The sequence below is a fragment of the Zonotrichia leucophrys genome, chromosome 26 (assembly GCF_028769735.1).
Source record: "Zonotrichia leucophrys gambelii isolate GWCS_2022_RI chromosome 26, RI_Zleu_2.0, whole genome shotgun sequence".
In the NCBI taxonomy this organism is placed as follows: domain Eukaryota; kingdom Metazoa; phylum Chordata; class Aves; order Passeriformes; family Passerellidae; genus Zonotrichia; species Zonotrichia leucophrys.
Window position 1 is genome coordinate 516,821 of NC_088195.1, and position 27,474 is coordinate 544,294.

Genomic DNA, 27,474 nt, shown 5'->3' on the forward strand with positions numbered 1-27,474 from the left:
CAGAGGAAATACCTGCAGCAGGAGCACCTGTAAAAGGTGAATGGGAAACACAGGAGCTGCCTGCTGTCCTTTGGGAGGGGTGCATTAAATACAGCTCGGGGTATTGGGGGCACCTCAACAAACCTCCTGATCCACCAGGATCCCCCAGAACAGGGAGCAAACCCAAAGGCTGGAAACGGTAACAAAAACACAGAAACAAAAATGAAAATGTACTAAAATTTAATCATTCATAAAAGCTGTAATTTAATCTGTGACAGTAAAACACAAGAAGCAATATTAGAGTTGGTTTAGTATATTATATATTTTTGCTTTTAAAGCCATAGAAATCAGTTATCCCAGTTTTTTTCCTATAAAAGACCCATTTTTCCAAAGCATTATGCACAAACATTTTTAATTAGAATACAATGGCAGAATGAAAATAATGATATTCCGTAACTTTTAAATATAAAATGAAGTCAATGACTCAAAAAGTTATTTGTTGCAGTGAGTTCAAAGGGAAATTTTTGGATAATATATATCTATAGTTATAGATATAAAATATAACAGTGGAACATTTTTAGTGCTTGATGGGGAGAAATTATGATAAAATGGTCAATATGAATTTTAATTATAGTAGCAATCTCTAACATTTGAAATGCATCCATGCTCCTTGGGATAATCATATGCTAGAGTCAATTATATTTATTTTCACATCTGTTAATTGCTATTGCAAAGGAGGAGGAATATTGGCTTTCATTTCCAAGAGATATACACAGAGCAACTGCTTTTTCCAGGGACTGTGTGCAAACCATTTTTAAGATCTAAATTCTTCCCGCAGGATATAAAAAACAGGAGAAGCTTCTTCCGATATGTTACTCATTTCCATAAGGTTCTGAAGTTGGGAATGCTGGCACTTTCCATTTAGGCAACAGTTCTTCATTCCTGCAATCTGGAGGAAGAAAATAGAAATGAAGATGATGGGGGGGCATTTCTTACTCTGCTGGTGGCACCAGTGACCTCCAGGGCCTGGAAGCCAACAGGCAGCACAGGAGCTGCTTTTTCCCAGAACTCAGGCACAGAAAGCAGGAGAGTGTGGGAGTGTAACTCTCCAAATGCTGTGCTTTATCAGGGCCAGAGCAGTGCCAGCCAAGTGCCAGCCTGCTGCCCCTGCCCGATACCAGCAGTGCCCAATGGCAAAGGCAGGGCTGAACAGCACAGAGCTCACAGCTCAGCACAGAGCACAGCTTAGCTCAGCTCATTGAAATTACGTTATTGCTAAAATAAAGTCATTTCAGTAAATAAAAAATGCAGTTCAGTAAATAAAAAATAAAGTTCAGTGCAGCACAGCACAGCTCTGCTGGCTCCAGGAACCCCCTGAGAGCTGGCAAAGGCAGGAGGCAGAGCAGTGCCAGCACCCAGTGCCCCTCTCTGCCCCAAATGGGGACATTTCTGTCCCAGCCCTGGAGCTGCAGTTCCCTTCCAGAGCAGGACAGAACAGCTGTGAGCACACAGAGCTCCCTGCCAAGACACACAGGAAGATTATTTATAGCTCTGTCCAGTCTTGGTGTGCTTTTTGGTTGGGTTTGTTTGGGGCTTTTTATGCTTGGTTTGGTTTGGGTTGTTTTATTTTTTTATTTCTGTGCCACTGAACCCCATGTCCACCCAAAGCAATTTGCAATTGTCCCCAACGGTGCCAGCACAGGCACAGCAGTGGCACCAACATTTAGAGAGAATAACTAGCATTTCTCAGAGGATAAGCAACACTTCTCAGAGGATGAACAGGAAGCACAAGCCAGCCCTGGGGCTGCTCAGTCACCCCCAGGAGCAGCAGCAGAGGGAAGGGCTCTGCTGGGAGCTCTCTGCTCACCTGGCCCAGGTGGGAGCCAGGCCCCTCTTACCTGGCTCAGAGCTGCTGCATGATGGGAGTCTAAAGCAGCAGACATGATTTCTTTTTAGGCTTCTTCTTTTCCACTGGTGTTTTTCTATTTATCTGTCTGACCAGGTCATAAAAGATCTGCAAATGAAAAGCACAAGTGATAAAACACAAGCTGTCAGAACTGAGGCAGGCTGGGGAGCTGACAGCTCTCTCCTGGTGGCTGCAGTTATGTAAATTCAATTAAACTGCCTGAATTTATTACACGTTTCTCAAGCAGCTGCTTATGGAGAAGGAAACCCAAAGCTCCCATCAGAACTTAAGGGAGCTGCAAACTCAGTTTATCAGCACCAAAGCCTTCAGAAGGGCAGGGCAGTGAAACGGCAGCAGTTTCCTTGCTTTGGAAAAGTGGGGGAAGCTCGGGATTAACAAAGGGGTTTTTAAGACAGGCACAGCATCCTCAGGGATCAGGAGGGGACAGCCCTGTCCCTGTGCCCTGGCTGGCCCTGAGCCCCCAGTGCCACCAGGGACCACCCCAGGGCCCTCTGCAGCTGCAGAGCCTGGTCAGTGCTGCTGCTGCTGCTGGGAGTTGTTTTCCCAGCAAGACTCAGCCCATTTATAGCAAAATGAGCTTTGCAAAAATGCTTGCAGCTGGGTCACAGCATTGAGGAGAAATATTTCAACCTTCAGAGGGCTCCACCCTTGTCCTTGTTTATTTTTTCCCCTTCCTGGAGTGGCTGACAGCTCACAAATTCTTGTTGATTCCAGAGAAATTCACAAGGCAAAGAAACAGTTTATAACACACTGTAACAACTGAAATCTGAGATTTCCCTTTCTCATAAATTAGATTATTAGGTGCTAGTACTGACTGTGAGTACAGCCATCTGCAACAAGGTTTCAGGAACGGCACCATCCCTAACACGAGTCAGCGTGCTGCAAGAGCATCTCAGAGGTCAGCAGGAGGTCATCTGGATTAAAAACTTATTATCTGAAAGGTTTGGTTCACATGCAGCAAATGCACGTAGGAGTTTATCACTCTTTACCTAGATTTTAACAAATTTAGGAACTCCAAAAGTAGTGAGAAAGCAAGAATAAATCCCAAAAGAATGCAAATGGCTCCCCAGCCCAGGAGGCAGCAGGACAGAGCCCCAGTGCCCTGAGCTGCTTCACTCACAGCTCCTCTCTTTGATTCCCTCAGCTTTTGTACTTTCACAACTGGGAAATATCAGCTGGCAGCAGACCAGAACACAGAGATCACAGGGAGAGCAGGAACTCATCCTCCAGATAAGCACATTGTCCTCTGTGCTGTGGGGGCTGCAGAGGGACAGGCAGGGCCCCCCGAGGGATGGGGGTGGCACCCCAGGACCCCCCAGCCATGGGGTGAGGCCTGAGAGGGGCAGTGTGCCCCCCAAAGCTGGCAATGCTCACAGCCCTGGGTCTGGCACCCCAGAACCCCCCAGCCATGAGGTGAGGCCTGAGAGGGGCAGTGTGCCCCCCAAAGCTGGCAATGCTCACAGCCCTGGGGTGCGACACCTCCCTGGGCATCTGCTGAGGGCTGGGCTGCTCCTTGCTGCACCCAGCCCAGACACACACACACAAATAAATCCCTGCTGGCAGCAGCCTGGCTCAGCCCTGCTGCTCCTGAGCCCCCAGCCAGGCCGATCCCAGCCCAGAGCTGCCATTATTCTCAGTTCCTGGGGCTCCCCTCCCTCCAGCCCATCCTGCTGGCTGCCAGGGCAGCTGGGCCCAGGCCAGGATCCTGCAGCTCCTGCTGCTCCCACAGCCCTGCACGGTCCCAGTTATCAGCTGGAAGCGGCCCAGCTCTGCTGCACGGGGTCAGCTCAGCCTCTGTGCCTGCAGACGTGGCCTCTGGCACGGGCAGATAACTGCAGCACACAACAGAGCTGGTGCCTGATGTGGAGCAGAGCTGCCCCAGCCAGCCACGGCCCCCGCAGGAGCACCCAGAGCAGAGGGGTCTCAGTTAAACCCAGGGAACTGCAGGGTCTGGCTTTGGGCATGGCTTTAGCAAGCTGGGGGCTTGCAGGGGCTGTGATGGGGCACCTGCAGCCAGAAATGCAAATATTCCAAACCCAACAGCCAACCCCACACAAGACAGGGAGCACAACAGGGCATCACCCACGGTGGGAATGGCAGCAGTTATTGTGACAAACATTCTCTCCAGATAAAGCTTATCTGAGCTAAAAGTCATCCAGCTCTCTCTGCTCATGGCCCCTGGGAGAGGCTGTAAAACACCTCTGAGAGAGCTGGGGAGTCACCCTGGCTGTGCAGGGAAAAGGGAGCCCATCCCTGGGGCAGGCACAGAGCGCCTGGCACACGGCATGGCTGGGAGCACGGCATGGCTGGGAGCACTGCATGGCTGGCACGGCATGGGGGACTGGCTGGAGACGCAGCTGATGGCTGGCACACTGCATGGCTGGCACACGGCATGGCTGGGAGCACTGCATGGCTGGGAACACTGCATGGCTGGCACATGGCATGGCTGGCACATGGCATGGCTGGGAGCACTGCATGGCTGGGAGCACTGCATGGCTGGGAGCACTGCAGGGCTGGGAACACTGCATGGCTGGCACACTGCATGGCTGGCACACTGCATGGCTGGCACACGGCATGGCTGGGAACACTGCATGGCTGGCACACTGCATGGCTGGGAGCACTGCAGGGCTGGCACACTGCATGGTTCCCTTCCCAGCTCAGACACACAGGGTTCAATGCCTCATTCATGCTGCGAACACACACACCACAGGAGGTGCTCACCTCATTTACGTTGATTTTCGACTTTGCAGACGATTCTAGAAAGGCACAGTTACACCACTGTCGTGCTAAGTTCTGCCCCTGCTCTTTGCCCACGACTCGTTCTTCCTCCAGGTCACATTTATTGCCAACCAGGATCATGGGAACCTGCACAGGAGCAACAGGGGGAGAAACCCATCAGCAAGGTCGTGTGCAGGCAGCTCTGTGCTGCTGTGGCGCTCAGGATGGGGGGAAATGGAGAATGGGAAACGCAGAATGGGAAATGCATGATGAACTATGAACCCAATAAAAGCCAGGAGACAATGATGAAGTGGCTCTGCCCCTCTGCAGTGCCTGGCACAGCTGTGGTGTCCCCCAAGGTGTCCCCAGCAGGTACAGGACAAGGTGTCCCAGGCCAGCCTGGACAGGCCTGCAGCTCCCTGGGGCACTGGAGCTGTCCCTGCCCATGGATGAGCTCTGAGGACCTTTCCAACCCACAGGCAAGGAAACAAAACCCCCAGAATCTCTCCCAGCAGCCCAAGTGCCAGGGCCAGGGTGCCAGGAGCTGCCCCAGCTCTGTCCCCAGGGCTGGCACACCTGGGCTCTGGCACAGCTCAGAGCAGGGCAGCACAGGGAGTGCCACAGCCCAGCTCCATCTCCTGCTTCCTCACACCCAGGGGCAGCAGAAAATCCCCCAGAAGCTGATGGTCAGGGAGTGCACCCGCTCCATCTCCAGCATTTCACTCTGTGAGCACAAACCCAGTCCTGTCCAGCTGGGAAATAATCACCACCCCATTCATTTGGTGATTTACAACACACTGTGTGTTTTTAATCTGCTTCAGTGTTAATGTTTGTGGTCTCTTCCTGACACAGCTACACTCAAGATTAATTTTTCTCCTTAAAACTCCCAGCCATACCCATTAGAGAGTGATCATATTTTTATTTTTGAGATGTAAATTTTCCTTATTACATCAGGAACCTGAAGCCACAGTACAGATGAAGCAAATGCAAATAAAGCTCATCTGAAATCAGATCTACAGGCTCTATCAGCTTACACAGAGCTGTAAATATCCTGTTCTTTAGAGTTTTCTAGACAGTTAAGAGAAGATTTCTCATACTGAAACATGAAAATGTGTTATGAACATGTTCAGCAAAAAACCAAAGTGTATCAAGATGTGAAATAATAGGGCAAAAAGGGATACTGAGATGAGTAAGCAGTACAGGTTTGAAGACATGAAACTGTGTAAGATCACTGCAGAAGGTATTAAAGGTTTATCCAAAAATGGAGTTTGGTGAGCAACTACCTTTGATCATTTGCTGTTAGGTGTAGGAGATTGGAATTTAAACTCTTCCAGATACAGATAATGCAATGATTGATGTGCTGGGACTTTACACATGTTCTGAAAGCTCCCTCAGCATCCCAAGGAGATCCTGTGAAAGCAGCTTTGTGTGTGGACACGCAGCCCTGGTGGCTGGAGAGCAAAGCCCCTTAGGCACCTGCAGGGACCCTCCCAGCCATGCTGTACTCACATCCTCGGTGTCCTTCACCCGCAGGATCTGCTCCCGCAGGTCCTGCAGGTCGTTGAACGTGGACTGTGCTGTGATAGAATATACTAGTGCAAACCCCTGCCCGTTCTTCATGTACAGGTCCCTCATGGCTGTGAATTGCTCCTGCAAGAAAACGGGTTTTACACTAATTAGCCGTTGAATGCAGCTAATGAACAGTTCCAAAGGAATACTGCTATTGTGCTGGAGACAAGAATGCAGTGCCACAGATGGATTTACATATTTACCCCTCACAGAAACCCACTGGAGCATGGAAATTGAATAAAAGCATTAACACTCCCTTTCCTTTTGGTTTGGGTTTTGTTGTTTTTTTTCCCTTTATAAAGGGCTTCTTGGAAAAATGGGGAAAAGATGAAGAGCAGCAGTAAAACCATCTCTGCATGGTGTTATTGACTGAAATGCCAGAGCAGGCTAGACAGTGCCAGCTCAGAGCCCCAGCAGGGCCAGGACTTTTACCAGACCCACCCAGCAATGATTCCTGCTCCTGCTGCTGAGGATTTCCAGGCTTTCCCAATAAAACCAAATTCCAGGGAGCCCCGGGTGCCTGGGGTGTGCTGGTTTGTTGGGGCAGGGCTGTGCCAGCTGCAGGTGACAGTGGAGGGACAGCAGGGCAGTGCCAGGGAGGTGCCAGGGCAGCTCTGCTGGGGAGCAGCCCCTTGGCTGGCACTGCTGCAGCCCGTGGCAAATTCACATTTCAAACCCTCCCAGAGCAGAAAGCTGACATGGGGATGGCTCAGGAGGCACCAGCCCCTGTGTGTCAGCAGGCACTGGCACTCACCTCACTGCTGAGGTTATCCAACAAAATCCTTCATTTAAATGACTGCACTCATTGACTGCCTTTGCTTGGGCAGGATTACTGCTCCCAAGGAAGGCACTGCACAGCAATGAGATACAGAAATGGCACTTACTGTCCCTGCTGTGTCGAGGATCTCCAGCATACACTGCTGACAGTCTACCTCCACTTGCTGCGGAAAGAGAGAACAAAGCTCAGGATGAATGGTCTGCATGGGACAGGCAAGAGAAATCCCAGCTCTGGCTGCACCTCTGCACAAAGGGCTCTCAGCAAAGAGCACCTGCAGGGCTGGGCAGCTCTGCTCTTAGAGGATTAACCATGCCCCAAGCCAGGCATCTGGGTCAGCTCACATGCTCCAGGACTCCCTTCATTAGCAAGGCTTAAATGAGCAGCTCACTGTAAACATCTCAACTTAAGTGAGATTGGAAATATCTCGACTTAATCCACTCTTGCAAATCAAAGCACCCTAAAACTCGAATTTTTCTTTGCTGCCCAGAGAGAAGGGAGTAAGGAAGAGAAGAAAATGCAAAATATTTCAGGATCCTCAGAGTGAGACTTTGCAAATCTTCCACTCTCTGAGAAATGTCTTGGATCTAAGGAGGGTAATTCCAGGAAAGTCAAGTAAATTTAACAGCAGAACTCACGGCACAATTTAATTTAATTATCACAGGCACAAATGTCACAAGTTTTCAGTGTATGTTTTGGTGCCTTTAATGTGCTGACACTTCTGCTAATCCGTGGAACAATGGCTCGCTTGACATCCACGCAGGGAAGAAAGCAGCTCTGTGCCTGGATTATGTAACAGCCCAGGGACCCTGCAAGGACTCTGCCCAGCAGCTCCAGCCCTGCACCCAAAGCAGCCCCAGGAATTCCCTCTGAGAGACTTGGAAGGAATAAAAACAACGGTGCTTTACCTTTCTGTATGAATCTTCTATTGTTGGGTCATATTTCTCAACAAAAATTCCCTGAACGAACTGTACAGTCTGGGGAGGAAGAGAAGAAAAACATCCTGAGTGAGCTGAACACAACCAGGGAAAAGAACAACAGTAAGTCTGCTTTTAAAAGTCAGTAGTGAGGACCAGAGAAAAAGACATAAAATTTCTATTTTGAAAATAAAATTGCCCTGAGTGTGACAATGTGACTGGCATGTGACACTCCTGATCTCTGGTGGACTTCATCTATTATAGGTGAAAAGAAAGGCCAAGGGAGGAGCTGCAGATCTGGGGATGTTTTGGGCTCTGTGTAGATCCAGGACTTTTACAAGTTTCCCTGTTTGGGTGGTGCAGCACAGCTTCAGTTTCCAGCTCCCTGCAAGGCTCTGCACCTCTGGGCACCCTTGTAAATCCTGTCACCCTCTGCCACCCCAATAGAGTTTCAGCCTCAGAAACGGGATCAAAGTGCTGCACAGGAAACAAAAGCTGCTGTGGCTTTGTGACTGTGAGGGTTTCTGCTGCTCCACCAGTGTCACCAGCAGCAGCCTCAGCACTGGGCTGGCACAGAGGAGTTAAACCAAGCAGGGTCTGCAGGGAACAGCCCCAGTTTGTCACTGCAGCCACGCACCCAGGGCTGGACATGAACACCAGGCTCTTTGTTGCACAGGTCAGTCTGTGCAGTTGGGAGAATGAAATTTAAAGTGACCCCCAGATTATTTTAAATCCCACCTTGTAACCTCTCCTTGCCAATGTTTGTAAATAAGTACACAGACTCTGTGAAAGCTAAATATCACCCACTCCTAGCTGCTAATTGGCAATTACTGTGTGCTGCTATAAAAATAATGGATCATGAATTACCAAATTCATGCATATGAATTACCAGATATGCTGACTTAGCACCCAGCCTGTCAAACAGAATTTAACTTTTGTTTACCAGACTATTTGAGTATTTGCATTTCAGCTGATCAAAAGGTCAGGGATGGTGCTGACTCAGGCTTCACATCACAGAGAAGGAAATTCAAGTATGTCAGATGCTGAGTAATTTTTATTTACAGCATGCTACTAAGTTCCCCACTTCACCTAGTGAGTCTTTCAGTGTTACATAAGAAAATTAAGATAATCAGGGAAGTGCTGGTGGCAAAAGCAATACAGATTGCTCACATTGCTGAGGAGGAACAGAGCTTGTAAAAAAATTACACCCTGTAAACACCTTGTAGTGATTAGGGTGGCATTGCTGAAGAGTGCATCAAATTTGATGTACAACTGAGTAATCCCTCCTCCTGCTCACTGGGGTCCTGCAGGTGATTTACCAGGATTATCACCTGGCTGTGGCAGCAGAACAAACAGTGGGGCAGGACACGAGAGCTGCTCAGCCACTATCGTGCCTGTGACAAGGAACACTGCGGTTCTTGCTGCAGATAACTCACACTTGACCAGTTCTTGGCCTGTCTGCTGGAGAGAGCTGCTTGACTGCTGAGTGATAAATGTGTGACAGGAGTCCCTCTCTCAGTGCTCCACTATCAGCCCTGCTGTGTAAAGCTCTCCTGAGAACAGGACAGCACTCCAGCAGAGCAAAGTGCTGCTCCTCCCTCTCTGCAGGGCTGTGGATGCTCCCTGTGAGCCAGCTGCTGCCTCAGGATGGAAACCCAGAGCCCTGGAGGTGTGCAGGGCTGATCCCAGCTCTGGGCTTGGTTCTGTGATTGATTCCAGCCAGGTTTCTCCTGTTGGGCCTGCAATGCTCACAGACACTCAGCACCCGTGCAGGAGGCAGACATGACACGCTAATTAGCAGCAATTAATCACCTCTCTGAAGCATGGCACAGCTCCCCAGCCCTGGCACAGTGGCTAGTGAGGTGCTGGCACATACAGAAGTGACCCCAGACTCACCAGAGCAGACTTGCCCACACCTCCTGAACCAAGGACCACCAGCTTGTACTCACGCATGGTGTGGGCTGTGCAGAGAGCAGCGACCTGCAGGGCAGAGAGAGGGCAGAGTTAGAGCACAGGGCTGGGGGCTGCCCGAAACAGCAGCACCCTGCACCTCCTGAGAGTGAGAATGCCTTCACTGCCAGCTTGGGTTTCATCTTCCCGAACACAAGGCTGAGAATGGCACTCTGACAGCCCCAGGTCAGGGGAAATGGCCACAGCTGGGTCCTGCCAGAGAGGAAGAGGATGGACACAGCAGGGACAGACACAGGGGCTGTGCTGGGCACCACGAGCTGCCACTGCCCATCCTCTGCTTCCTCAGCATTCCATGGCCCCAGCCAGAGCACGGGACAGGAAAATGAGATCAGAAAGCAGCAAGTGAAGAGGTTTCCCTCTCCCCTCCACCCCCAGCAGGGAGGGATTTAGGTCAGTGCTTTCTCTCTGGAAAAGGTCAGGCCCAGCACACGGCTGCCAAGGCAGAGCTCTGCTCGCCCAGCACAGACTCTGCCTTTTTATGGAAATCTCGCAACTCCCTCAAGTCACTACGCAGCAGCAGCAGCAAACCGTGCTGCTCCTCGAGATTCCCTGACTAATAAGGCAAATGACAAAGGCAGTGATAAACACTGGCCAGAGTGTTTACAGAGCAGCAGGCTGGGCTGTCCCTGCAGCAAACAATGAGCTCAGCAGCGAGCCCCTTCCGCAGGGCTGAGCTTCCTTCCCAAGTAAGGCTGCACACACACACACACACACACCAGGCTGGGCAGCCCCAGCCCAGCACTGCAAACCAGCCCTGCCATGGACTGTGGGCTCCCAGACACAGCCCTGGGAAAGGAAAACCTCCTCCAAGGGCTTTGGGACAGAAATGCACCAGGAGCCTGTGAAGAACAGGGGTGTATTTTGTGTTTCCAGCTGAATGTCACCCAGGTATGGCTTAAACAAAAACTCAAACATCCCATGGGCAGCTGGAGAGAGACACAGATTTCAGTGATCAGCTCAGCACAACTTTAAACTCATTTTAAGGCAGAATAACAGAAATAAAGGGTTTGCCTGTGCAGTCACAGAGCCAAGGGAAGCTGCCCTTCCCTCCCCAAGCCCTGGGCAGGGAGCGAGGCTCAAGCAATCCGTGCAGCCCCTCACTTTAAACACCTGCAGGAGGTTTTTGTCCAACTCCTGAAGCCCGTGTGAGCTGCAGCTGCCTAACTGCAAACTGTGAAACCAACTCAAACCAAAAGGGGTTTCCCAGAACTGCCCAAAGGCAGAGCAGGCACGGCTGTGCACTCCAGGACACTGACAACAGCTCTGGCTGCATTCTGGGAACTGTGAGCTCTTCTGCTTCACCATTTCCCTGAGAAGTGACATTCACTTCCTTTCTCTCTGAAATCGTGATTTTGAATGGGAAGGACAGGGGAATTCCAATTAACAATTCTTTCCCCCTTGATAATCCCTAGAAATTAAAAGCTGATGCATTTTTTATAAAGCATAAATGCAACTTATTGATCCAGGTTGTCATCATTTCCCTACAGTCCCAAAGAAAACCCAGAAAGCAATCAAGCTAAGGGTTAAATTTAGCTGTGAACTATTTCACTTCTTATTTATAGTAGAAAATACTTGTGGGAAAGCTTAAGCTCGGAGCAGTACAAGACTAACTTCTCATTTCTTCTCTACAGTATTTGCTGATTTTTTTTTTTCAGGTGCAACAGGAAACCAAGATCCTGAAAGGCACGAGCCTTATTACTGTAAACCCCACATGCCTTAATTATCTTGTAGCTCTTTCACAAGTATGTTAATGTTATCTGTTTATACAACATGAATAGAGTGCTCAAGAAATTACTATGCTGCATCCCAGCCAACTTTGCATTTGGCAACTGCTGAAGCCCACCTAAATACAGTGAGACACAGCAGCATTCATTTCCATCCAGAGCTCTCTGGAGCAGTCACATGCTGGGAGGGAACAGCTCCATTTCCAATGGAATTGAGCTATGGCTGTTAAGCGTTCTTTGGAGTCAGGAAAAGGGTATGATCACTAAAGAGTGTAGAAAAATTAACTGTAAATGTTGTGAGACTGGTCTCATTAGTTCAGAATGCTGTAGTGCAAAAATAAAGCAACAGCTGAGGGTGTTCTCCTTGCTCCCTTTGGCCAGTGTCCTGGTTTGAAAAGTGAATGAGTGTTTTTGGGATGATGTGGTCAAACTGTGACAGCCAAGCACAGCCCCTGAGCTGCAGCAGGACAAACAGGCACAGAGCACGAGTGCCACCCCAGCACTGCCTGAGCTGCAGCCCCTGTGCCACTCCATCACTCTCCAAACCACCTCATCACCTGCAGGGCAATAAATCACAGGGTTCTGCATCTGTAATCACCAAAAACTCCGCTTCAGACACCTGATCCACCAGAATCCACCTGTGCTCTGCATTCTTTAACAGGAGCATCTCTGCTGCTGCTGGTGCCACCAAAGTGCCCAGGCAGAGACAGAAATGGACTCTCCCCACTCACAGGAGCAGCCCCAGCAGCTCACAGAGAAGTGGAGCAGACAGAGGTGAAAATCTGCAGGATATTTGTGTCAGTATCCAGAGGCAGAGCAGGCACACGTCCCTGAGAAGGACCATGGGTGGATCCAAACCCAGCTGGAGCCCAGCCCGAAGTGTGGCTGCTCCCATCAGCCGCCCCTGGCTCACCAGGCCCTGGTGCCCTCTCAGCTGCAGCAGCCAGGGCTGGGCAGGCAGGAAGGAGCAAACCCGAGGGTATTTCCCAACAGAGCTGGGGGAGGCCCTGGGGACAGGGGCTGAGGCCACCCAGGACAGAAACCTGACGCAAAAGCGAGCTGCTGCTGTTTCTAGAGTTTCAGCAGCTCAGCAAGAAGTTTGTAATTTGGGCAGTGGGGACAGAGAAGCGTGAACCAAACTGAGCAAACACAGCACTGAAAGAGTGAGTGCAAGAGCTTCACTTATCAATTACTCACTCCAACAATGTTCACAGAAATTTCATTTAAAATATGATGAGAACACTAAAAATGTCTTACCTTGGCATAAAAGATCTCTCATCAGTGTTAGCAGCTCTACTGAAGGTTCTTCCAGGCTCCCCACAAGGAACTGAAAAAAAGAAGAATAAAAAAAAGGAGTTAATAGTTTTTCAAGTGTCAGCATTTGTGAAGCATCTCTGCAGTGCTTAAGCCAAAGCACCCTGTTCCTGTGGACCTCTCCTCCCTGGAACACTCTGAGACTTCACTTACACCAGACAGACTCAAACTAACCATGTCTGAGGTTGCATCAAGTTCTGCAACACCTACACAGCACAATTATTTTAGGGAATCCAGCAGGTTTGTGGCAGGGCTGGAACAAGAGGAGCTTTAAGGTCCCTCCCAACCCAACCCAACCCAACCCAACCCAACCCATTCTGGGATTCTGGCGCAGTCCTGGACTCCCAGCACTGTCCCGTGCCCAGGATCCCGCTGGCCCCTTGCCCAAGAGCTTGAGAAGCTCCAACATTCCAGTCCCCAATCTTTGTTCAGCAGCCCTGGGCAGCAGCAGAGCTGATATCCAGTGATCACAGCACTGGCTGCACCTGCTGCTCTCACAGGGACAGTCCTGCCTTCAGAGCCCCAGCACTTCATCCTTTCTTTTCAGGGGATTAAAAAAAAGAATCAGTTGCTCCTCTGGAACCATAGGAAGTTTAAATAAAAAACTAGTAGTCTGGTTTTCTGTAAATATTCCTTTTTAGCAGCTCTGGAGTCACCTTGGAGTCACAGAAATCAAAACTGTCTCAAAGCCGATAACAGAAGCTCTCATAATCCTTGTCAAATATTTTCCCGAGTATAAGAGAAAGTGAGTCTAGAGGGCAGGGTTATTGGGATATTGGGATGAAATCCTTCCCTGGGAGGGTGGCACAGGGTGGGCAGAGCAGCTGGGGCTGCCCTGGATCCCTGGCAGTGCCCACGGCCAGGTTGGAGCAGCCTGGGCACAGTGGAGGGGTCCCTGCCATGCCAGGGGGCACTGCAGGGCTCTGAGCTCCCTTCCAGCCCAATCACTCCAGATTTTCTGTGCAGTGCTGCCAGTGCCAGCTCCAGCACTGCACAGGGCATGGCTCAGCTGCCCCTGCACCCAGAGCACAGCCTGAGCTTAAATGGGGGTGAGAGAAAAGGAACAGAAAGAAGGGAGGCACAGAAAGGAGCAGCACAGAAACCACAGCAGCAGCTCCTAGAGACAGTGTGGGATGGCACCTCGAGGTGCAGCTCCTACAGCTGGAGGGGCTCTGCTCCCTGCTCAGCCCCAGCACTGAGGGGCTCTGAGGGGCTCTGCTCCCTGCTCAGCCCCAGCACTGAGGGGCTCTGCTCCCTGCTCAGCCCCAGCACTGAGGGGCTCTGAGGGGCTCTGCTCCCTGCTCAGCCCCAGGAGGATGCACTGGGATACAGGAAGATGTCCTGACAGAGAGAGGCAGGCAGCAAGGGCCACTCACCTGGCTGGAAGGAGGAAAAAGCAATAACTCCTTGCTTGCCCATCACTCACACCTCCCTGTGCCTGGCTTTCACCAGCAAAGCAGAACACGGAACATTTCCAAGGGAAGAGTGGGGTCAGCACCGTGCCCATCTGGGAGAGCAGCACAGATGTGCAGAAGGGCTGCACCTCACTCCAGGCTGGCAGTGCCACCCCTGTGCCCTTTCCCTTTCCCAGATAGAGGCAGATTCCTGGGCTGCTGCAGCCACGTGTCCTGGTTATTTTTATCCTGGCAGTTCAATGCTGAATCGTGGCTACTATAAACAAACCTGTTTCATTCTCAACTTGGAAATGTTCTCCGTGCCAGTTTTCTTCAGTTACTATAAACTAGGCCATGGAAAGTGGTGGATTTTCTTTTTTTAAAAGTGTCAACTAAACATTGCTCAACACTCTACCAAAACCCCTCCATTACTCAGAGCCATGTTGGCAAAACAAACCCAAACCCAGCACTTGTGCAAGGGGGAGATTTACAGCGATCAAAGCCACACTTGAGCTGACAGATTCCCTCCAGAGTAAAAACAAAGAGTCCAAACAAACAGAGAATGATGCAGCAGCAAAGGCTGGAAACTCCAGGCCAAGGATCTCCCCTTGAACCAGCCCAGCTCCGGGCTCTGCCCAAGGACAGCTCCACTCAGCACCTGCTCCCTCATGTGTTCCACACCGTGCTCTGAGGGGTTAAATTACTCAATGGTGTCTAAAGCACATGAAATACTTCCCTAATGCTCACCAAAGCTGTCAGCAATTACACAATGGCTCCAGAGCTGTGCAGGGAACAGGGATGTGCACCCCAAAGGGGGATTGGCACAAATCTCACAGCTCAGGAACAGGGATGTGCACCCCAAAGGGGGCTGGGATGGAAATCCCACACTCCTTAGCAGACACCACCCCTGAGATCACCCTGCTAGTTAGCAAGGAGTCTGTTTAATTAATACCAATCACTGCCATGGCCTCACTTGTTCACAAAACTCTCACAAAACCTTCTCCAAGGCAGTCAGAGTCCCTGGCTCCAGGGCACAGGGAAACCTCCTCCACCTTTCCTGAGGCCGCCAACTCCAGAAAAAGGAGAGGGAAGAGGAAAACAAAGGACTAAAAGACCAGACTAAGCAGAAAGCAGGACTCCAATGTGACTTCAAAAGCACAGTTTGACAAACTTCCGCTCACAGACTCTGCATTTATTTCCTTGCTCATTATCACTGCGGTCTCTGACACCACAGCAAGTGTGTTTTAGGTACTAACATTACATAACAGGTAACATTTTATAATTTGTACCAGAAATCTCAGTTTGGTAATTTTAACACCAAACTCATTATCATTTCCACTGCCTGCTTTCAGCATCAAATCAAACACCAATCAAGGCAGCAAAGGTGTAATTAGCTAAGCACAAGCCTGCTGTGGGGTGAGTCATGACCCCACTGAGGTGCATTCCTGATGCTGGAAGATGCAGGCTGTCCCTTGCCCAAACCATCAATAATCCAGGTGTAAATGGATTTTCCTTTTGTTTTTCAGATAACAAATAACCCCAAAAAGACCCAGCAAGAAGCACACACAGAAAATGAGGCTGGTGACAAACCAAACAAGCAAACAGGTATGTGAGAGCACAGGAGAACGATGTGGGTCAGAGGCGTTATCTGAAGAGTTCCATCAGAAAAGGCAAGAGAGCAGCCCTCAAACCCTGCATCCATTCCCAAAACCACCAGCCAGGTGCGTGCAGCTCAGAGCCACATCCCAGCCACACTTTCTGCATCACCCCACACCTCCTGCAGCCTGGCAGGCTCCTGAGCCAGGGCCATAAAGGCTGGGCACAGAGTAAAGTCCTCCAGCAGCAGAGCCTGGGCTGGGCTGGAGCTCCAGCAAATTAACTGCAGCCCACACAAACACGGCCCAGAGACAAGCTCCTTGGAAAACAGCAATAATTCTGCCATGGGAAATAGTCATTTTGTGCACAAACACTCTGGGATTGATCCTCCTCAGCCTGCAATCTTTTGTGCAATCAGCCTCACGCTGAACCTGCAATTTCAAATAACATAATGTTAACTTCTATGGAAGTGGCTGCCTAATTATTCACTGGAAATTGCTCTGCTATAGAAGCTCTCCAGGCAAGGAACAAGGGCTCTGGGCAGCTAAAGCCTGCCGTGCTGAAACGGCTAATTTATTTTTTGTCCTATTGCTCTGCACTTGCAGAAAGTTGCTAGGGACATGTGCCAGCCAGACAAAGGCAGGGGAGAGGAAGCCAGCAGCACAACTCAGAGCCCAACACACTCTGCATCCCCAAATTAGAACAAAGCCCTACGTCAGGGGCTGGAGCTGGCAGCTGCCCTCCAGCCAGACTGCAGCACTCTGCAAAGGAATGCCAACCAGGGCTGCAGGCAGGGCACAGCGCTGGGCACACCGAGGCACACACGCTGCTCAATTCCCAATATCTGGGATGGTTTGATGGCAGGGAGGGCAGGGATGGCAGGGACAGCGAGGGCACAGCTCCTCCCAAGCAGCACCACAGCCACATTCACCATTTCTCCTTTTCCATGCAGCCCCATTGGCGCAGCTCAGCAGAGGGCTGTACACCATTCACAGGAGTTCTCCACAGCTTTTTTTTGGAAGAAAAAATAAAAAAAACACTTCCTTTCCCCGTTCCTCATCAGGCAAAGACGTAAACATTAAAGGGCAAATCTGCCATTAGGCACAGCAGCCGCTCAGGGCACTTCCTCCTTTTGCTGCCTATCACATCCACAACTTGCCACTGATTTTTAAGCCCTGTCAAGTTTTTCATTCCTCTCCATTTCCTTTAGTGGGAAAAATATTCTGACCTTTTATAAAACAGATTAAATTCCAGACAGACCTGAGGAGGCTCAGTGGTAGCAAAGACCAGCTCCATTCTACTTGCAAGGAATAATTTGCTGTGCTGATAGTAGCTTGGCAACATTCGCCCCTATTCTTCCTGGTTTATATAATTAAGAGTAAATAAGTGACATGAGGTAGATAGATTGCCACCGAAAGTTCAGCCTGCACTTTAATTATTTTATTTCTGCAGTAGTAGTGACGAGACATTGGCCGTAAAGCCCAGTTTGAGCTTACCTGGTCTCCAGCATAAAAAATATAATAGAGAGAAGAAGCTTCCATGCCACTAGGGGTTCTTTGAAACTTTTCAATCAAGTTGGAGAGGTTCAAACTGCTCTTCCCACATATTTCAAGCTGACAGTGGGTAGGTTAAGATTGGGTATTGGGAATAGAGTCTTTACCCAAAGGGCAGTGAGGCCCTGGCATGGAGCAGCTGTGGCTGCCCTGGAGCCCTGGCAGTGCCCAAGGCCAGGCTGGACACTGGGACAGGGGAAGGTGTCCCTGCCATGGCACTGGATGGGCTTCAGGTCCTTCAACCCAAACCATTCCATGATTCTATGGCTTACACCCACCAGTGATAAACCCTAACACCAAGCCTCTACACATGGGGCACATCCCAGCCCTTCAGCACACCGGGCTAACTCACAAATGCCAGAAAATACTGAGATTCTTTAAATGTGCCTGGCACAGCTGCCATAATCTGTGTTTGCACACTGGCTGTGACCGTGCAGCCCGTTCTAAAGGTCAGCTCTGCATGTGCAGCCCAGAGATTTTCACTTGCCACAAGCAACCACCCCCCCCATTCCCACGCAATTAAACGCCTCTTTTAACAACAATTTCCACAATGAAAAGCCCCACTGACCATATGGCCGCTTATTAATACTACATTTGTTTATCAGTTTAAACAAACCCCCTGCAGCAGTGAGCATCCGTGTAATGAGGACTTAAACACAGCTCACAAGGGATGTCCTGGCACTGCCAAGTGGGACTGCACCTCCCCAGTGCTTTTCAGGGCAGATTTCAAGGCTTGATAGGAACCTGAATGGCACTGAGCGCACAGAATTAACTGCAAATAGAGGGGAAAGTAACAGTTTCATTACGTTTCGTAAAGAAATTAAGTTATTTAATGTGGTGCTTAATCCTCCAGTATTTAGCTCAGCCCCTTAATGCTGCTTCCTGGAACCTTGGGCCAGAGTGGGGGTGGAAACTGAATTTTCTTCTACAGCGAAAATGAAACTTTCTTCTGTGCAAAGGTTTTAACTGAAGGAATATTCAGACAGTTATTAACACTTCAGTGCCAGAGAGAGAGCTTCAAAACCAGAGGGGTTTTAACCAAACTGCCAGGCCTGGCCTCTGCACCAGGGCTTCTCTCAAGTTTCTTAATCCTCCTGAACCTGCTTAAAAGGGCAAAACCCCTTTGACAATTCATCCTGGAACTTCCTTCATGGTGAATAAAAGGTGGCATTAAAGGAAACAGCTCTGGTAGTTTAATCAGTTTCATACGAGCCATTTCAGTATTTACAGGTCAAGCTTGATTACAACCAAAACAGACAATTATAGAGCAGCCTTTAACCAGCAGCAAGGCCAGGGCTGGGGCAGCACAGGGGCTGGATCTGACTCACAGGAAGGGAGGGCACATCCCAAAAATCCTCTCTCCAACACTAATATGTGCATTTGTCAAACACCCAGCCTGGGGGCAGGTTCTGCACTCTGCAGGACCTGGGCACACAGCTCACTTCATCTGAGTGTAAACTGCCATCTCCGCAAGTTCTGTGCCTTCCTCGTGGTGAGAACACCTTCCACCAAATTAAAAACTTCCTCTCATCTGTTTTCTGGAGTAAATCTACAAACAGAGCATCAGCCCAACCCATGCTTTCAGCACAGAACTACCACCACTGGTTTTTAAAGTTCCCAAATCTATTTCAACTTCCACCCACGGAGATGCAGGGGATGCGAACCTGGCATGAGAAGGACAAGGGCAATAATTACAGCATTAACAGGACAAGGGGAGTTACAGCACCCAGCTCTGCACACACAGTTTCATCCTCCTGACACCTGCTAAGCCACCCAGCTCAAGTTTGCTCTGCTACCAAACGGATTTGGACTCAATTATTGTGTTTGTGACAAGGGTTTGGGCAAACAGCTCGTTTAACAGAGGCTGCAAAGTACTGGAATTACAGAAAAAAGGACAAGACCCACTTTCTCAGAATCACACCACCGAGGAAAGTGCCCTGGAGCATTACAACATCTGTTTGAACATTTCAAATGGGATTCCTGAAAAAGCCCTGACTGCATTCTAATGATCAATACGCCAATGCAGTGTATTCACAAAACAAGGCAAAGCCATAATAATATTGTAACCTCCACAACTTCGTAAGTGATCTGATGAGTTAAAAGCCCTAAATGCATAAATATTTCATGAGAAAGGCTGTCTGGAACCACTTCAGTCTGTATCTTTAATCTTAATGTTATTTTCAGCTACAATTAGTGTTATAATCTAAAGCAGAAAGCAACAATTGGCTAAATTTATTTTATCTTCACCCATATTTACTTCATAAATCCAGCAAGTTTTCTGTTCTTCAGGCCTGATACCCAGTAACAGCTACTTAGCACAGGACTGACAAACACATCAAATCTCAGGGTAAAGCAAGATGTGCTGGAATGAGACTGTTACACAAAAAAAAGGAGAATTGCACCAGAAATAGCCTTACCCAGTGAACTATGAGTTACTTTTAACTATCACGTGGTGAGTGGCATATAAAAAGATCTTATTCTGCATGTCAGCTGTCTGTAATGAAAGTTTTCCTCTTCTCAGCCGCCCCTCCCTACCACTTCAAGTTTATTTGCATGAGAGAAAAGCATATTGCATAAAAATACAACATAAAAGGCACTGCATCCAATGCATGCAGCCGAAGCGCTGCTCCCGCGTCCTCGCTGCTCTCCAGAGCCAGGGTCTATTTCCAGGTTCCAATGTGGGAAATGCCCGATTGCACAGGGATTCCTGCCTGGGACCACAGAGGGCAGCAGGGCAGGAGCAGCCCCAGCGATGCTCAGAGCAGCCCGCACTGCCCTCGGCTCACACGCAATGCCCCGCTCCAGCATGACAAGCTCACATTTTTGCAGCATTACAACACTGCACAACACAACACCATTGAATCCAACAAATATTTCCACTAAAAAAAACCCCAAAACATTCCAGCCAGCCCTGAATGTGCAGTCACTGACCAGGGAAGTGCAAGGAAATGCAAGTGTCTGTTTTCCTGCAATGCTCCAGCAAGCAGCAGTTATGCAACACAGCCCATTGACAAGCACGCTCCCAGGTGCAGAACATTCCCAAAAAGCAGGGCTCTGACAAAGCGACAATTCCCATCACAGAAATGCTCACCCTGCTTGCTACATGGAGCACATTTCTGAGTGCATTCTGCCTCACTGAAGCCATGAACAAAGATTTGTTTCTGCCCCAACACAGCCACTGCTGTGGGCACATCCAGACCTCTTGCTTCAGTGCCCCAGATGGATTTAAGTATTTCCCATCTTATCAATATTCACAATAAATAACAAACCACAATGCCTCGGGCCACCTGCTCAACAGGACTGCCACTGCCTGGCTCCCCACATTTTGAGTTAAACAAAGTCAAAGAGGTGAAAGAGCAAAGCCAACCACCTGCAGCCACGGGCTGTGAGCAGCCCTGGAGACTCCTTTTGCCTGTTCTTCCTGTTACCTGTCTCTCCCTGGAGATTCCTTTTGCCTGTTTTTCCTGTTACCTGTTTCTCCCTGGAGATTCCTTTTTGCCTGTTTTTCCTGTTACCTGTTTCTCCCTGGAGATTCCTTTTGGGCTGTTTTTCCTGTTACCTGTTTCTCCCTGGAGATTCCTTTTGGGCTGTTTTTCCTGTTACCTGTTTCTCCCTGGAGATTCCTTTTGGGCTGTTTTTCCTGTTACCCGTTCCTTCCCTGGTATAAAAGCCCAATGCAGGGTCAGGGTCCCTCTCAGACTGATGATTCTGTTCACCAAAAGAAAGCAGCCAGCAGTTTCCACAGCATGCCAAGCCTGCTTTTGTCAGCATCTGGGCTTCCCAACCAAAAAGATGCAATGGGTGCCTTTGCCTGGGTTCGGGTGAAGCCAGGGCAGCTGCAGTGAGGAAGTGCCTGTTCAGGTATAGCAGGTATTTCCCAACTGCCAATACCTGCTGGAGCACACATCAAAACATCAAAACACCGTCTTTATGTGGCCACCCGACCTGCTCCAGCAGCTGCCAGCTGGGAAAGAGCCCCAGCCCTGCCCTGGGCCCTGCTGCCACAGAGAAGCAGAGCCAGGCACTCCTGAGCTCACCCTCACCCAGGGCTTTGAGCACAGCCTGCAATACAGAAGTTACAGACCCAAAATGACTGGGGATCCAGCGAGGGATGGGTCCTGGTGTCCCATTTTCTCCCACACACACCCCTGAGCATCTTCCCACAGCACATGAATGCAATTTGAGTTTAAACACAGCATTTCTGATCAGGAATGTAACGCTCAGTGCCTCCTCCTTGAGCACCACCCTTCTTCCCACAGCCTCCTCATTTCAATACTGTTAAATGGCTTTCTCTACACAACTTCATTACTGCAGCATTTGCAAGGGAAGAAGGGATCTCTCAGGAACCAGTTCCTGTCCCTCTGCAGATCAAAACTTGTTTCACAGCAGACCTGGGAGTGAAATGGCACCAGAGGTGCAGCACAGAGTGCTCCAGTGTAAAAACCTGGTACCAGGAGCTGAGCAGGCCCACGTGTGTCCTGACTGATGCTCTGCTCTCACTGGGTCCCCCTTCCCTCAGAGGGGAGCTCAGAAAACAGGCACTAATTAACAAAATTATGCTATCACAGGAAATAACAGGAAGCTTCTCATAATGAGCCATTTAGCTCTGAAGGGTTTCAGTCAGACATGTCAAACCAGCTCACAGAGGATGTCAACAGGCACCAGCACACCGCCAGCTGAAAAACAACCAGCACAGACCCTCAATCTGCTGCAGGAGAGGCAGCTCCAGGTAACTCCCATGAACACAGGCTGGTCCTTGCAGGTAACAGCCTGGTACCTCTGAGACCCAGCATCACCTCTCTGGAACATTCTGGCACCAGAATGAGACACGGGGCACGCTCCTGCCAGCTGTCCCAGCCCAACAGAGGCACCACAGCATCCCTGCTCAGCACCAGGCTGAACAAGGACACTGCCCTGCTCAGGCCTGGCAGGAGCTGCAGGTTCCTCTCTCCCCTCCATCAGCAGTGCTACTGGCACAATTAACGTGCATATTCCTCACACCCCTTTAACCCTTTCTCCTCTGCTGTCACAGTCCAACAGGGCTCCACTCACCCAGCACCGACGGTTTTCACTCTGATGTTGGTGCAGGACACCCTGAACTGCATCCCCTGGGTTCCCACTGGGCTCTGGCTGCCAGGAGGCGCTGAGTGCTCAGCAACAAAGGTTCCACAATGGGACACAGAGGATTCAGAGTCTGCCGTGCCCTCCTCCCCGCCCAGGGGTGAGTGAGTAACCCACACAGCTCCATCCCACCACCTGCCCTGGAGCCTCCGAGCCTGATCCTGCCTTGCAGGAGCTGCAGGGAGCCCACGGCAGGGACGGAGGGGGACTGTTCGCACCTCACACAACGTCATGGTCCACCTGAGACAGGCTGGACCAAGCAGGAGAGCTCAGCAACACGCACAGCTCTTTCTTCCTTCAAAGAGACTCTGGGACATCCTTACTTATCTCTGCCATTAGGTGTCATGTTTCCAGCAGCAGCACCTTTCCTGAAGAGCAAACACAAATGCCTACAGGAAAATTTCACCCTGGGATTTAGAAGCATCCTTTTAAGAAGACGCTTTCATTAAAATTCAAATAAATAACAACTTCAGCACTCAACACAAAATGAACTGAGGCCATACTTTAACCACCGTCCTCACTACCATATCTTCAAAAAATAACCCAACAACCCCCAAAATCAAGGCCAAAAAATCCAAACAGCACCCTTGGGCTTGACCAAGTTTCAAAAGTTGTGTCTCTCTTGAATCTGCTCTGCCAAATTAAATACACAAAGTTATAAGAAGCGACTGATGTTCAACACTAATGTGGCTCAGCAGAAATGAAAAGAAAGTGATAAAATAGGAAGTCTCCCATATTACCCTAAAACCCAAAAGTTTTGATCAGGATCCACAGCCAGAGCCAGCTAAGCTGATTTTGGCAAGGCTGAAAGTAACACTGGATCAAGGATAATTCTGAACTTCAAACAGCTACACACAAAAAACACTTCAAATATAAAGCCTAAAGGTTTGAACTTATGTATGTTCAAAAGATACACTTTGTTTTCTCCAGGAAAACAGATAACAGGTTCCTGTTGTCAGAGCATTAGGATTCCTCTTGAAGATGATTTTTAAAGTCTGCAGAGCTGCACAGAAGCAATCTGTTCTCTAAACACTGAGTTCAAAGTGCCACCGAGTGCGCTGTGCACGTGCAGGGTACAAGAAAAAGCACTGCAATATAAAGTACAAACAAATGCTTGGAGTTGTTTATGCCCAGGACGATGATTCAATATACAATTAAAACTTTAATGTTCAAGTGCATCCACATGTCACCCTCCTGCCATTTAATTACTTTTCAGTTTTTTTAAGAACAGTCCTCCGACTGGCTGAGCAGCCACCAAATGCATCACCAATAACTCATGTCTGTATATTTGCAACTTATGGCTTCAAATATAAACTGCTCCAACGCTCTGTGTAAACACGAGCCTCCAAACAAAAGCATTAACCTGTCACTGGACTTATGCTGCGCGAGTAATTCAGCCCGTTTGGCAGGAGATCCTCTCAAACCTCCAGCAAAGCTACTTACCCTGAACACAGCCACGCCAGGGCCAGGACACGTGATGGCAGGATCCTTCCTGGGAGCCCTGGGGTGCCAGCCTGGCTGGGACAGTGCTGGGGCTGGGCTGGCACCGAGGGTCCCCCAGCCCTGCAGCGCTGGGCATCATCTCCAGCACCAGGCTGTGAGCAGGAGAGGGTCCCCCAGCCAGGCTTAGCAGGAATGGGCATCATCTCCAGCACCAGGCTGTGAGCAGGAGATGGGCACCATCCCCAGCACCAGGCTGTGAGCAGGAGATGGGCACCATCCCCAGCACCAGGCTGTGAGCAGGAGATGGGCATCATCTCCAGCACCAGGCTGTGAGCAGGAGATGGGCATCATCCCCAATACAGGCTGTGAGCAGGAGATGGGCACCATCCCCACGACCAGGCTGTGAGCAGGAGATGGGCATCATCCCTAGGCACAATGGCAGGAGATGGCATCATCCAACAGTGTGAGCAGGAGATGGGCATCATCCCCAGGACCAGGCTGTGAGCAGGAGATGGGCATCATCCCCAGGACCAGGCTGTGAGCAGGAGATGGGCACCATCCCCAGCACCAGGCTGTGAGCAGGAGATGGGCACCATCCCCAATACAGGCTGTGAGCAGGAGATGGGCATCATCCCCAGCACTAGCTGTGAGCAGGAGATGGGCATCATCCCCAATACAGGCTGTGAGCAGGAGATGGGCATCATCCCCAATACAGGCTGTGAGCAGGAGATGGGCATCATCCCCAGACCAGGCTGTGAGCAGGAGATGGGCACCATCCCCAGCACCAGGCTGTGAGCAGGAGATGGGCATCATCCCCAATACAGGCTGTGAGCAGGAGATGGGCACCATCCCCAATACAGGCTGTGAGCAGGAGATGGGCACCATCCCCAATACAGGCTGTGAGCAGGAGATGGGCACCATCCCCAATACAGGCTGCCCTGCAGTGCTGGGCATCCCCAGGACCAGGCTGCCCCGAGCAGGAGCTGCTCTGGAGCTGTTCTGGAACGGCTCTGGAGGGATAACTCCGCTCCCCTCCAGGATCAGGCAGTGCCAGCACTGCGCATGAAAACAGATTTTTATTTTTAGAAGCGGCGCGAGCGCAGCACTTCCTGGCGGCTCCACCTTGAAGAACGACAGACGCTCTGTCACCCTCCATTCCAAAAGCAGCATTTCACAACTTCTGCTACCTGCCACAACACAGGGAGGCAAGGGACAATCTGCTGAGAACGGCAAGTGACAGTTTCCCAGTTTGTAACTTGGCACTGAGAACTTCTGTTGGAATATGCTGCCAGTCTTCGCTCACATCAATAAATCGATGCCTTTTTTCCTGCCACGGGGATGAACAGAACATTAAATGTTTTTATTTATGACACTGATTTTTTCCATAGCAACTGGATGTGAACATGGCATTCCCGGAGCAATGAAGTCACTATAGCAACGTGATAATGATGTCAGAATAATCAGCATTTCATACTTGTGAAATACATGGCTTCTGTGAATTCAGAAAGTCGCAGAGACCACAAGAGCAAGAGTGCTCCATCTGGAACTTCCCTTTAACTTGCCTGGTTCTGGATAACTTCTCATTAAAGGCGCAGAGCTTTGCTAACGCACCATTTTCTGTTTCTCCAAGCCCCATCCATTACTTCCTGAAAGTCTCACAAATTCCCGCATTAAACCCGAGGATCCGCTACACCAGGGAGAATTACTGGCACACCATTTCAGCATGAAAAAAGCAATGACACCAATCACAACAGTGAAACACTTCACAGCAGACAGGCACTGTCAGCTGAACAGACGCTCTCTTCGACTCTTCAAATAATCTGGTGTCTCTTTGCGGGGAGCAACACAACCACTCAGAGAGAATTACAGCAGCAACAGAAATTACAGAGTGCCGGTACAATACTCCGAAGGCAGACAGGCGTTTTCAAGTCAAACAACTATTTTAAGCAATATTATCTCCCCTGTCAAGCGACTGAAAGGAAAAAAAAAACCAAGTTTTCATGGTTTGCCCTTCCTGTTTGCAGCTCTCTCCAAGCTGTGCGCAAAGCAAGACCCAATTCCAGCTCGGTGTCAGTCGGAACTGGTTCGGCTGTGTCCAAACCCCAAACCCACACGTTCTGGACCTCAAATATCGCCAGCAAAGACACCAACTAACGAGAAGTACCTAAACACCAAAGTTTCCCTACGCAGAGAACGGTTTCTCTTTAAAGCGACCGAAGGAAGTGCAAGAACCCTTTTCAGAGCTGAGGTGGTCTGAGACAACCGGTCCTTGGGAGTGGGGGATGATGATGGGCTGGGAGGGTGAGGATGGGCTGGGAGGATGGGGCGGAGGGTGAGGATGGAGCAGAGGATGAGGACGGAACGGAGAGTGAGGACGGACCGGAGGATGAGGACGGGCCAGCCCGCTGCTCCACGTGGCTCACGGGGGGCTCCCCTTGGCTTGTCCCACCTGCCCAAACCTCCTGCCGCCCATCCGGGCCGCTTGTCCTACCGTGCCCTGCGCCCCGTCCTGCCGTGTCCTGTGCCAGCCCACCGGCCGTGCCCTGTCCCCTGTCCTCTGTGCCCTGTCCCCGTCCCGCCGTGCCCTGTGCCAGTCCCCCGGCCGTGCCTCCAGCCCCCTGTCCCTTCACTCCGCACCAGCCCCTGTGCCCCTGCCCAGCCCAGCGCGGGCAGCGCGGCCGCCCCGCACGCACCTGCCCGCAGGGGCACCGCGACAGTTCCGCCTGCCGCCGGCAGCCCGCCCGGTGCCGCACAAGATGGATGTCCGGCGGGGCTGGGACGGGACCGGCCGGCCAGCACGGGGCCGGGGCCGGGGCCGGGGCCGGGCCGAGCCGCCTCCCCCGCGCTCCGGCCGGGCCGTGGGCAGGGAGCGCCCGGCGCGGCCCCGCTGCCCCCGCCCGGCCCCGCCGGACTCCGGCCCGGCCCCTGCCCCGCTCCGCCCGCCCGCGGCCTCGCCAGGCCCCGCCGGGACACCCGCGGCCGCCGCTTCCCCCGCCGCTGCCCCGGCCCGGCCCCGGCCCCGGCCCCGGCGCCTTCCCCGCTCACCGCCGCCCCCGGGCCGCTCCCGCCGCCGCTCCGCCGCCGCTGCGGGCCGGGGCTGGGGCTCGGCTGCTGCCGCGGCCGCTGCTGCTCCTCTGCGCGGCGGCGGCGCCGCTCCGCTCCGCCCTCCGCCCTCCGCGGCCGGGGAGGAGCCAGCGGCGGGCGGGGACCGACGGGCCCGCAAAAGTTCCGGGAGGCCGGGGCAGGTGCGGGGTCGTGTGGGAATGGGTACCCGGTGGGGTCGGGTCTGTCCCGTCCCGCGGGACCGGCTCCGTCCGGGGATGGGCACCCGGCGGGACCGGGTGCGGGGCTGGAGCGTGTCCGGGGCAGGGAGCGGAGCCGGGAAGCGGCTGGAGCGCCGGGAGCGGCTGGAGAGGGGCTCAGCCCGGAGAAAAGGAGGCTCCGGGGGACCTTGAGGCTCTGCACAGCTCCTG

The 27,474-nt window shown here is 51.1% G+C and overlaps 1 protein-coding gene across 3 annotated transcripts; it reads right to left on the reverse strand.

The window, feature by feature from the left end:
- Positions 1 to 202: 202 nt before the first annotated feature.
- On the reverse strand, positions 203 to 27,164 carry RAP1A (RAP1A, member of RAS oncogene family). 3 transcript variants are annotated; one of them, XM_064732939.1, is made up of 9 exons: positions 27,047 to 27,164; positions 12,838 to 12,907; positions 9,782 to 9,865; positions 7,877 to 7,945; positions 7,078 to 7,134; positions 6,134 to 6,274; positions 4,628 to 4,771; positions 1,878 to 1,993; positions 203 to 928 (listed from the first exon to the last, which is right to left on the reverse strand). In XM_064732939.1, the coding sequence occupies exons 3-8, from the start codon at positions 9,836 to 9,838 to the stop codon at positions 1,907 to 1,909; spliced, it is 555 nt and encodes a 184-aa protein (XP_064589009.1). In that variant the 5' UTR covers positions 9,839 to 9,865; positions 12,838 to 12,907; positions 27,047 to 27,164; the 3' UTR covers positions 203 to 928; positions 1,878 to 1,906. The 3 variants fall into 3 exon arrangements, with proteins under 3 accessions (XP_064589009.1, XP_064589010.1, XP_064589011.1); XM_064732940.1 differs by lacking the exon at positions 27,047 to 27,164 and adding an exon at positions 26,695 to 26,802; XM_064732941.1 differs by lacking the exon at positions 27,047 to 27,164 and adding an exon at positions 14,271 to 14,519.
- Between the last annotated feature and the right edge of the window lie 310 nt (positions 27,165 to 27,474).